The 13,044-nt window shown below is 38.8% G+C and overlaps 1 protein-coding gene across 3 annotated transcripts in view; it reads left to right on the forward strand.

The window, feature by feature from the left end:
* Nucleotides 1–13,044, forward strand: part of rbm19 (RNA binding motif protein 19) — a 246,526-nt gene that overhangs the window by 49,029 nt on the left and 184,453 nt on the right. For all 3 annotated transcript variants that reach the window (XM_072587340.1, XM_072587341.1, XM_072587342.1), the window contains exons 15-16: nucleotides 467–667; nucleotides 2,557–2,656. In XM_072587340.1, coding sequence (XP_072443441.1) covers nucleotides 467–667; nucleotides 2,557–2,656 — 301 coding nt within the window. The remainder of the gene's footprint in view (nucleotides 1–466; nucleotides 668–2,556; nucleotides 2,657–13,044) is intronic.

Here is a 13,044-nt window from a genome sequence, read left to right on the forward strand (position 1 = left end):
TAGCTTCAGCGTGCTTTATTTTTGTTCCACGCTTGCAAGGTGAACAAATGTCTTGGGTCCAATTTAAAAGATCCCTGATAAGGCCAATCTTCTAGCACAGGGAGGATTATGTAAATCCCATTGTGCATACTGATTTGTGTAGATAGACAGATCTCTTAACTAGAACGTCAAGGAAAGAGAGCATGTTAGATTGTGCCATCTCAAAGGCAAATTTATCATGGGATGGAGCACATTAAGATTTGTAGAGAATAATGGGTGAAAGGCAAGCACTCAAATAGGTCAAAGACCACTAGTTACTATAAGGAAAGAGTGGGAAAACTGTGATTGGATAATGCTTCAAAAGCACTTGCAAAAACATAAGTAGTTGATTGACATCTGAATATATAATTTTGCATGCAATTGTGCTAATATAGGTAATATTTTAAATTTTTTAAATGATATTTGTATTATTATTTCATACATGTAGGGTGTTGGGAAGAGAAGTAAAACAGTTATCCTTGTAAAGAATATTCCTGTTGGAACACAAGCGGAAGAATTGGAGAAAGTATTTAAGAAGTATGGAGATCTTGCACGTGTTTTACTTCCACCAGCTGGCGTAACTGCCATTGTGGAATTCCTAGAACCTACAGAGGCAAAACAGGCGTTTACAAAGCTTGCATATTCCAAGGTATACTATTGCAACTACTACATATCCAAATTAATTCTTGTGATTAATTTACTGATGCAAAGTAAAACGCTTAACATCTTGGGCCCTGTTTTTGAGTCAAGTAATCAGTAATGACAATATTATAGAAGTGAACCCATATGTAATGGCAGATCAATGTTTCAGCTTTTTACTTTGAGGAACAAACAAATCACTGGCCGGTGGTCAGAATGCAGAGTAATGTACAAAATTCTGGTCGCCGTACATTGGACTTTCCTTCCATAGATGTGACAGGAAGGTGCAGATAATCGGATGGCTTGGTACTGCTGTGATCTATCCACTTCTTGCACCTCAATTAATTTCCCGGTGAGAATGTCCATGGACAATGATCCTGTCCACCAACAATTAAGTCCTTTGTGATCAATTACCAAATTCTTAAGCGCCTCAATCCACTATTGCCTAAAGACCTGTGTTCCCAGCAATCAAGAAAGATTGCTACTTTCCTGTCTCTGAAATCAAAGCTGGTTTAAAGAGGAAGGGTCCCATATTTGTCTCAATCTGGGACCAGTTTGGGGGATGAATGGCACTGAAAGCCACCTTGCCCTTGCCACTATCCCATGATTAAACCACCCGCCCACAGAAAATGCACACATTTCTTGCCCTGGTCACCTTTTATGGCTGTACAACCTAGTCTTGGCAATGATCTCCAGATCCAACTGGTTGGCAGCAATTGAGTGATGACACATCTGGTAGGTCATGAAGCCTACTGATGAGATCATACGTGGCTATTGGAGCTTGATCTGGTGAATTTCTCAGTCATGGAGTTGGGGGGAGAGGGCATGAAACACGTACCCTCCTCCTTACCGAAGAGAGCACAAAATCATCACCCATATTCCAGAAAGGACATAGAAAAACTGAACAAGATACAAAAAGATTTACCAAAAATGGTGACAGTGAAATTGCAGCTATTGCATAATTATGAATAAAATAGGAATTTTACAAAGTTAGAAACTTAGAAGTACAGAAGAGCAAAATACTGCAGATCTGCTGCAAATATGAAAAGTGAACAAAAAAGTTGCAGCATCTTTGGAGCAAGAAACATTCACTAAAACATTCCATTTGCTTCTTACTGGTAAAGTGAAGGTTCTAAAATTGTAATTGGTTTGAATAGGGTAGATGTCAAGAAAATGTTACTACTTAATGGAAAATCCAAAATTATAGGCCAAACATCACTTCATAGTTACTGAGAAATCTGATCGGCAAAAAAGAAGAATTATTTTGCTGTGTGTGGTTTGTTTTGTAACTACAGGAAATGGATGAGCCAAATGGTTTAGATACTTTCTAAAGGAAAATGGATAAGTGCATGACAGAAAAGGAAATGGGGAAACATGAATGACTAAGATGAGGCAGGTGGAATTGCAGGAGACTTGTGGGGAGTATAAGCATGACACAGATTAGTTTGCCTGAACAGCTCTTTTCTATTCTGCCAATTTTATCTAATTCTATTCTTTGGAGCTTGATGAATTGTTATTCAAAACCAGCATTGCAGATTGTTTATGTAGAATTTTAAGTTTTGCAGATTAAGGGCTGCAGTTTGCAATGACCACGTGTGAGCCATTCATAGTTGCAATTGTACTCGATAGCTGAAAAAATTATTAGATTGTTTACATAATTTAAAGAACACTTACGATTCCCATTTGAGGAAAGTGTGTAAAGCATTTAAGACTGTTTTCCACACTTCAAAGAAATGCCAGAGTTGGTCTCAAATAAAAAGTTTTATTTAGTTTACCAAAATAATGCCACAAAAATAGAGAAGTAGAAAATCATAGTTATATTGGGTTGCCAGAATTATGCAGGCTTTATCCATTACTACCAGACTGAAATATTTCCATTTCCTTGTTTTTAACATGTAGTTTCAGCATGTACCACTTTACCTTGAGTGGGCTCCAATGGATGTGTTCTGTTCCTCAACCCCAGAGATAAAGAAACCTGAAGAGAAACAAAGTAATACAGGTAAATAAAAACATTAGTGTTATTAAAATTATGTATGTTCATGTATAAAATTAGTCAATTGGTAAATGTTCAGAGCTCAGCAGAGATGTGCTATGTGTTCTCACTATCTCACCCTCTCTCTTTTTCTGCCCTTTCCCATCGTGGGTGCCCATCCTCTGGCTCAGTGGTTAGCCCTGCTATTTTACAGTGCCAGGGACCCAGATTCAATTCCAACATTGGATGACTGATTGTGTGGAGTTTGCATGTTCTCCCTGTGGCTGTGCAGGTTGTTGTTGGCTGCTCCTACAGTGCAAAGATGTGCAGTTTCGGTAGATTGGCCATGTGAAATTGCCCCATCGTGTCTAGGAATGTGAATGTTAGGTGGATTAATCATGGTAAATGCGGGGTTAGGGGATGAAGAGGTGTTGAGTCTGGGTGGGATGGTCTTCGGAAGGTTGGTGCAGGAATGATGGCCTCTTTCCACACTGTAGGAGTTGGATGATGATCCACTGTTTTGACTTTTCAATGACTTGAAAAGCATACCAAACCTAAATATCATTTTGTCTTCCAAAAGTATGCTTCAGTTTTGTTTTAATGGGTTCTCGATGATAATGATTGACAACATTTTAAACGTTACATTTGAGATAGATTATACATGCAACCTTTCAGTTAAGAGTTAAAGAAATGTACATGTTGAATTCACTTCATCAATGAAAAGTAAAAATAACTTACCCAACATATGTAGTATAGAGCTGGATGTTGATTGTAAGTGTAAACTATTCAAGATATTTTCTATAGATGACTTCACTCTTCCAAGAATAATTTAATAGCAGCCACTGGTAATTTAAAAGAAAGCAATTAGCTATGAAATCCTTAGAGTGAGTAAACATTGTAACCCTGACAATAACTTGCCCATAACTGTCTTAAAGAACTTTTCAATTTGTTTCAACAATCCAGAGACAAATTTGTATGACATTGTGAAATCACAATCAAACTAAGTTTGACGTTCACACTCTGCAACTTGTCTATCAGGAACACAACAAATTTGCAACCAGCTAGTTTGCCACTCAGCACTAAAACAAAACGCATGCACTGACGAGCTTGAGCTTCTTTTTCTCACTATGTATATCCAACATGTGCTGACTTACTTCCACATGGCTATGAAGATCTGTCTAATTTTACAGGTCAAAATTTCCCATGTAAGACTTTTGGGTTGAGAATAATTCTGATTTTCTCCTCTCCATGGGAAATGTGTTATATCTGGCAGCCACAGGCAACAATCTGACTGCACTTCTCCAATTCGGACCCTTTCTATACTTCTGAATTTCAGTGCTGTATCATTATTTGCCATACTGTCATCTGTCTAGGCTGTAAACTTTAGGTTCCCTTCCTAAATCTCTCTGACTCACAACCTCCCTCTTTCCCTTTTAAGACTGTCCTTTGATGTTTTGGCTGATATGGCTCAGGGTGAAATCTCATGATAAACTGCCTTTGAAATGCCAGGAACATTTCACAATATTGAAAGTTCTATATAAATGCTAGTCATTGTTGAAATTTGGTTCCTAATAGTTTGGGAAGGTGTCAGTATACTTTGTTGAATTTATGTTTTCGTGATTCAATACTCTTGACTATCTGTTAGTCCTGATGTAACCAAAAAATATATTTGTCAAGAAGTTGTATTCTGCAGGATGTTGTCCAATATTTTATTTATTCAGTCATAAGGAAGATCATTGTATCTTGCTTGTGACTTATGAATGAATTATGCAGTCTGCTTCCCTGTCTTAGAATTACAAATCCTGTTTATCACATTAATTTTCAGGTTTTGAGTTTTACACTTTGGCACTTGGGAGTGTTATGAGCCATTGATTAATATTGTTAATCAATTGATTAAATACTGGCATAATGCAAGCATTTTGAACAATTTGCCTATGAAATAAATGATGTATCATGTTATTTGGGCAAATGTGATTTCTTACTTAAAAGTCAGCACAAATCTACGAACACAGCAATCTGTGTTTAACTAATGATGTAGTGGAGAATGGTAATGCAGTTGAGATGGTGTACTTGGATTTTCAAAAGCCATTGTTTAAAGTTGTAGCTTGTGAAATGAAAGGAGCAATGACAGTGTGGACCCTGTTCTGCATGCTTCTATTACAGCCAGTCTCAGAAGATCTGGTAAAAATACATAGTACATAGAACATAGAACAATACAGCACAGAACAGGTCCTTCGGCCCACGATGTTGTGCCGAACTTCTATTTTAGATTAAGCACCCATCCAAGTACCTACCCGAATGCCGCTTAAAGGTCGCCAATGATTCTGACTCTACCACTCCCACGGGCAGCGCATTCCATGCCCCCACCACTCTCTGGTTAAAGAACCCACCCCTGACATCTCCCCTATACCTTCCACCCTTCACCTTAAATTTATGTCCCCTTGTAACACTCTGTTGTACCCGGGGGAAAATGTTTCTGACTGTCTACTCTATCTATTCCCCTGATCATCTTATAAACCTCTATCAAGTCACCCCTCATCCTTTGCCGTTCCAACGAGAAAAGGCCAAGAACTCTCAACCTATCCTCGTACGACCTATTCTCCATTCCAGGCAACATCCTGGTAAATCTTCTCTGCACCCTCTCCAAAGCTTCCACATCTTTCCTAAAGTGAGGCGACCAGAACTGCACACAGTACTCCAAATGTGGCCTAACCAAAGTGCTGTACAGCTGCAACATCACTTCAGTCAAAGGGAAACGGGTCTGGGTGGGTTATTCTTCGGACGGTTGTGGGATCAAAGGGACTGTTTCCACATTGTAGGGAATCTAATCTAACACGTGCATGCACAACAAGGTTAAAGCACAATTTTAACCACTGTCTGTATTCCTGAAAGGGAGAAACTGCAAATTTTTCTCAAATGAATGGTTTTGTTTTCAATAATACTCTGTTTAGATACTCTGAGGAAATTATAAATTTCGTTTGCAGTGCATTTCTTCCTTTTGAAGCTCCATTGACACATTGTCATGTGTGACATTCCAAACTCTCTCTTTAGGCAGCCACAGAATTTAGATCTGCAGTCAACGTTTGGCTGCGTTTCATTTATTCAAAAAAAATATGCATAGGTGATCTGGGGTTATGATTTGTGGTCATGATAATTGCTCTGAAGATTATAGAACATGGTAAAGTACGTATCTTAATACTTGTAAGATGTTTATGGCTATGTTCATAAGCATGCTGTTGATTTCAGTCATTTGTTTTCTGTTTTAATGAACTTTGTTGTGGGTTGTTTCTAAAACAATGGCTTTTGCTTTTATCTTTGAAAATATTATACATTATGTCAGCGTATAATGTAACTTTTATTAGAGAGCTTTAAAGCTTACAACAAATACTTTAGTTAGGTAGGATCACCTGAGAAAATAAGGAAAGAAAACAAAGCCTCTGTTGTCCAACACGAAGCAGTGCTTACTCTGTAAGCAGTACATATGACTGCATTGTATTAGTGACAGGCTAATACTTGTCCCAATGCTCTCTTCTTTCTTCTTCAAGGACATGACTCATTTTGAACTTTCATGGTTTTTTCATACATATATAAGGCTGCAACAGTGGCCTTTGGGGGAGGTGAGCCTTGAGCTTTGAGAATGAAAGCAGCAATGCCAATCTGGCTACTAGTCACCAGGGAACTATTATCTTACTGTGCCGAGACCCAGGCCCTGTGATAATGAACTTCAGGGGAATGCTTAGCGAAGGCTGCAGTTCACTGATAATAGCTTTTGTTGTGCAGGATGTGCTTTGCATGCAGAAAACCTCAGAATTTTGTAGCTCAAGAATAATGTAACTGCTTTTTGCTTTGCGTGACTGCATTTTATCGTGCAAGCCACAGATGGAGTTGCATTTAAATCTTTTTTCTGATGGATTAACTGTCAATGATTTATTAATTTCCCCTGAGTTGACAGAACCCTTTCTTACTAAATTTAAACAAATGAAATATTTTAAATTTTCTTTTGCATGAAACAAATAGAAGAAATTAAAAACACCTGAGCATTAAAGTAAACCTTTGTGTGCAGATTTTTAACAGCATTAGTACGTTAGTTGTAGAAGTGATTAATTTTGATGGAAATTACAAGTGTTAAGAACATTTGACTAGGGGAATTAATGCTGCTGAATATTTTTCTATTGTATATGAATCTCTGTATAAACTCCAAGAAAGTGAATATTTTAATTTTCATTAAACATTCTCTTATTAAGTCTCTTGACAAGGTCATGTAATAACGTAAGTTATCAACCTATGTGTGGTTTTATGGTTCTACTGATGTCTCATAAGAGGAATTGATTCAGTCAGGTTCATCAACACCTACACCATTTATATGAAATATGTTGGATAAAATATATTTTTATTCTCTGATTTATGAAGTTGCTTTTTTTTGTATTCATGAATAGGATGCATGGTTCCTGGAACCTTGAGTTATCCTGAATATTCTGAACTTAAAAGGCATTGTAATGTAACAGTTCTTTATTACTATTGTTTATTCATTAATTAATTTAGGTTTCTATATACTAGGTGACTTAATCAATGTTTACGTTCTCAACTTGCTGCTAACTGAAAGGTACTACCATTGAGTTATGCTTTGAAGATTTTCCATTATGTTACACATCACTTTTCATTGTTGGAAGTTCTTTCAAAACTACAGAAGCCTCACTTTGTATTAAACAATTTCAGCCAGAGAAAACTGGGAGGGTACCCATGTGTCCTCAAATTATAAAAGTAAAATATCCACTAAATGTTCCTGTTAATGACCATTGTTTCCTGTATATCATTAGAGTTCACAGCAAGCTTGACTGTAATATCTCACAGCCTTTTTCTAGCTGCACGTAAATGGACTGGTGATGCTGTCCATACTTCTGTTTGAAAAATAGCTACTTCAGGCACAGTCCTGAAAGATTGTTGATGCTAATTGATCTTCTTAGTCACTATTTTTCCATGAGGGAGTATTGGGGAAAAAAAAACCAAAAATTTAAATTAGACAAGTGGAGCATAAACTCTGGCATGGATTAATCGGGTGGAATGACATATTTCTTTGCTTTTATATCTTATGTAATACTAGTTTAATATATCTTTCAAATTTCAATCAGATAATAGAATCCAGTTAAGAGTAAGTACTGGAGCGGATTAGTCAATACCTGAGAACAAAACTTGTTTTTGTAATGAAAGTTGCAAGCATTGAAATTGGTGTTAAAAGTGCACATTGATACTGCTCTGATTTTAAATGAAGCTCTCTTGTATTAATACACTTGTCAGTGGAGCTCCATACATTGATGGAATTGAAGGAGAGCCATTTGAAGTGGAATTGAAGGAGAGTCATTTGAAGTGGAATTTTGTTGAGAGCTTAGCACGTAAAGAGTTTTGCTCTGGTTTTTAGAGGGGAAAGAAGACTCTATAATGAAAAACATTTAGATGAGGAATTTAAGGAAAGCATGTGGTGAAATTATCCTCAAAAGATCCCCTGTTATTTCTCTCAAAACATTCCATCCAATGCAGATTCAAATCTTATTAGTGAAAGTGTAATATATCCACTACAAACCAATTGACTCCCACAGTTACGACCATACATCCTTACACCCTGCTTCCTGTAATGATACTAATACATTCTCCCAATTCCTCTGTCTCCATCACATCTGTTCTGATGAAACCAAATTTGACAAAGGTGACCTCCAAAATGTCCACCTTCTTCCTAAACTGAGGATTCCCCAGCACTGCCCTCAACTGGGTGTGACCCATGTCCTGCAGTTCAGCCCTCACCCCCTTCCGTTTTACAGCAGTAATAGAGACCCCTTGTCCTCACCTACCATCCCACCAGCATCCATACCAGAGGTTCGTTAGTTGTCATTTCTGCCACCTCCAGGAGGATGCCAGACACCCAGTCCTCTCCCCTCCCCTGTCAGCCTTATGCAGACCATTTCTTGGACATGCTGTTCCACTCCTCTTTCACTCCCAACACCCTCCCCCCACAGCTCCATGTCACCTTTCCCTGCAATCACAGAAGGTGTGACACATGCCCATTCACTTCCTCCCCTGTCAGTTTCCAAGGGCCCAAACACACCTTCAGGTGAAGCAGTAGTTTACCTGCACTTCACTTAATCTAGTCTATTGTATTCACAGTGTGGTCTCCTGTGCATTGGGAAAGTGGAGCGTAGACTGGGTGATTGCTTTGCAGAACATCTATGTTCTGTCTGCTTAAAAAAAAACTCTGAGCTTCCAGGTTCCTGCCATTTCAACACACCACCTTGTCCCTGGCCAACATCTCTGTTTCAGGCCTGATGTGGTGCTCTAGTGAAGTTCAGCACAAGCAGCACCTAATTTCCACTCGGGAATTCTGCAGTCTTCTGGACTCAATATTAAGTTCAACAATTTTAGAGCTTGAGGCACCTTCCCTGTGTCCTTATCACATGGTCTGCTATGACACACCAATCGTAGTTAACCATGAATAGCCCCCAGTAGTAGCTATTCATTCTCCTAGCCAGATCATTATCCACTCCTTTGTCTGTCTAACTGTTCTTCTGTCTGTTTGGACTCTATCTCTACCTCTCATTTACTCTTTACCTTCTCCCCGTACCCTATCTTCTACATAAAAATCAACTTCTTCCTAGCTGCCATCAGTTCTGAGGAAGGGTCACTGAACCTACAATGTTAACTCTGATTTCACTCCACAGATGCTGCCAGACCTGCTGAGTTTTCCCAGTAATTTGTTTTTATTATTAGTGAAAGTGTTAATTTTCATGATGTGTGTAGAATCAACAATGGAATATAATGTGGGAAAATGAGATGTACTTTGGCAAAGAGAATAAGAAACCTGAATATTATCTAGATGGGGAAAGACTGAAGAAATTGCAGGACAGAGAAATTTCAGAGTCCTTATGTGAGAATCACAAAAATCTAATATAAAAATTCATCATATCATAGGGAAGTTGAATGGACCTTTGACCATTGTTTCAAAGGAAATGGACTATAAAAATAGGGAGGTTGTGTTAAAAGTTTACAAGGCATTAGTCAAAGTGCACCAACAATAGAGTGAACTGTTTTTGTTCCCCTACATAAGGAAAGATATACTGGCATTGGAGGCAGTTCAGAGAAAGTTCACTTGGTTGAAGCTCGATATGCATTATCTTCTGAGGAGAGATTGAGTAGATTTATCTTGTGTACTCATTGGAGTCTAGAAGAATGAGAGGAGACCTTAGTGAAACATACTTGGAGAGGAGCCTGTACGTTGTACTGTTGCTCTAAGTCTGCAACTTAGGTGATAGGTGATAGAAGACATTGGTTTGGAAGGTGCTATGGGAGGAACTATAGTGAATTGCTGCAGTTCATCTTGTATCATGAACACTGCTGCCATTCTGCCCTAGTGGTGGAGTGGGTGAAGTCGAGGTGGTGGATGGGGTTCAAATTGAGTGCACTGCTTTGTCCTGGATGGTCTTAAGCTGCTTGTGTGGTGTTGGAGTGGCACAAATCAGACCGGTCTCTCTTTGTGCCTTGCAGATGTTGGATATGCTTTGGAAAGTCAGGAAATGATTTGCGTACACAGAATGTTTGGTCTCTAACCTACATGATTTGTGTGGCTGGTCTAGTTCAGTTTCTAGTCTTTGCTCCCATCTAGGAATTGATAGTTTGGGATTCAGTAATACCTTTGAATAGTAATGCCTTTGAATGTCAAGGGGAGATAATCGGATCCTTTTTTGTTGCAAGTGTTAATTTTAAGGTATTTTTACAAGGTGAATATTAGTTACTATTTGTCAGTGCAAGCATGAATGCAAATCAGTATTGCTTCATATTGGCACGGACTTCTTCAGTATCAGAGGAGTCACAAATGATACTGAACATTTTGTAAACACCAACAAACATCCCCATTTCTGATCCTAAGTAAGGAAGGTAATTATTGAAGTAGATGAAGATAGTTGGGCCAAGGACACTACCCTGAGGAAACCCTGCAGTACTGCCTGGGACTGAGGTGATTGGCCTTGATTAAACATCACAGTCTTCAGTTCTAATAGATGTGACTCATATCAGAAGAGTGATATTCCCCCTGACTCCCACTGATTTCAATTTTGCTGGAACTTGTTGATGTCACACTCAATTAAGTACTGCCTGGATGTCAATTACATTTATTCTCTGCATTTACTTTAAGTATCCTGAAATGCAGACTATCAATAATGTTGTACTGGACCAAAAATGTTGATGTTTGTAGAATATAACTCAGTTTTCTATGGCATAAGCAAAGACTGTTTGAGGAGTCCAAAGAATACTAAATCACAGATTATTGGAACTGGGAAAGTGCTTTTGCAGTATTTTGTTTTCTCTACTCATTCAGAATGCTGAATTAACCATTGACTGGAACAGAGAAGTCCTGAAATATTTCTCCCTTTAACCCAACAGTGAAAAGACCTTAGGGCCAGTTGTGGATTTGCCAATATTATAAGGAAGAGAAGTAGCAGTCAAGAATGACGAGAAGTGAGGCAGGAGATGAGGTGATTAAGCCCTTAATCTTTTTAGTTGACCAAGGAAATAGATAATAGACTGTATACAGATGTTAGTGAGGTATTTTATTCGAAAACGTGCTGCACAAAAGAGATAAATAGAGAGGTGAACCTGTCTTTTTCTGAAGATTTATGTAAGACTGTTCTGACCATACAGCTCTATCATGGCAATGAATGTTATGATCTTAGCCAGTTTTAATGTCTTGGGATTATTTGGGCAACTTCATCCAACTAATCATGGTGCTGTCTGGTAGTGTATTTGCCCCACTTCCAGGGATTTCACCTTCTTTGGTATGACAGTGTTGCAGCAGAGAAACAGAATGATCTTGCTGTGTACTGTTGCCGGCTTTGTCAAAATGGCAGGTACAATATCTTGCACTCAACAGTTTGTCAACTCCTGTTGACCTCAACATCCTGAATAGGCAGCTTACCATTACAGTGTCCAGAATGTGAATAGCAGCCAGCTAAGAATCCTTATCACTGCAAGATGTTCAGAAGATACCATGATGTATTTCTTTGGAATATCTTGTCCTTCCAGAAGTCTACATATTTCTATACAATTGTGACCTACACAACTTTGCAATCTAAGAATGACCTGATTGAGAATATTCCTGGAAGGATTTCTGTCTCTTCTTTGGATAAAGAAAAACACTGAGGAAAGTTTCAGGATGATCATTGTTTTGATATAATTCAAAAGACATCAAGTCTGAAGTTATCACAGAATAATTTTGCTCTATTTACCAAGTAACACCTATATGCTTGTTCAGGTAATTCTCAAAATGGCGATCTTATTAATATCAGGATGACCCTTTCCACCACCTGCCTTTCTTAGATATTGTATTCAAAATACTTCTGCAATGTGAATAAGTCATTTGGTTTCAACTATAATTTAAGAAATATCTGCCTGACAAGATCAGACTGCAGAAATCGCAGATCTGGCAGTATCACTGATGTCAAGAAAGCAATTGATGCTATAATGATATAGAGTCAGATGTACAGCACGGAAACAGACCCATCGGTCCAACTCATCCACGTCAACCAGATATCCCAACCCAATCTAGTCCCACCTGCCAGTACCTGGCCCATATCCCTCCAAACCCTTCCAATTCATATACCCATCCAGATGCCATTTAAATGTTGCAACTGTACTAGTCTCCACTACTTCCTCTGGCAGCTCATTCCATACACGTACCACCCTCTGTGTGAAAAAGTTGCCCCTTAGGTCTCTTTTATATCTTTCCCCCCTCGCCCTAAATCTGTGCCCCCTAGTTCTGGACTCTCCCACTGTAGGGAAAAGACTTCGTCCACTTACCCTATCCCTGCCCCTCATGATTTTATGACCTCTATAAGGTCACCCCTCAGCCTCCGATGCTCAAGGGAAAACAGCCCTAGCCTATTCAACCTGTCCCTATAGCTCAAATCCTCCACTCCTGGCAACATCCTTGTAAATCTTTTCTGAATCCTTTCAAGTTTCACAACATCTTTCCGAAAGGAAGGAAACCAGAACTGCATGCGATATTCCAACAGTGGTCTAACCAATCTCCTGTACAGCCACAACATGACCTCCCCAACTCCTGTATTCAATACTCTGACTAATAAAGGAAAGCATACCAATTGCCACCTTCACTATCCTATCTACCTGTGACTCCACTTTCAAGGAGCTCTGAACCTGCACTCCAAGGTTTCTTTGTTCAGCAACACTCCCTCAAACCTAATCATTAATGTATACATCCTGCTAAGATTTGCTTTCCCAAAATGCAGCACCTCACATTTATCTAATTTAAGCTCCATTTGCCACTTCTCAGTCCATTGGCCCATCTGATCAAGATCCCGTTGTAATCTGAGGTAGCCTTCTTCGCTGTCCACTACTCTTCCAATTTTGGTGTCATC

Source organism: Chiloscyllium punctatum, chromosome 17, assembly GCF_047496795.1.
Source record: "Chiloscyllium punctatum isolate Juve2018m chromosome 17, sChiPun1.3, whole genome shotgun sequence".
In the NCBI taxonomy this organism is placed as follows: domain Eukaryota; kingdom Metazoa; phylum Chordata; class Chondrichthyes; order Orectolobiformes; family Hemiscylliidae; genus Chiloscyllium; species Chiloscyllium punctatum.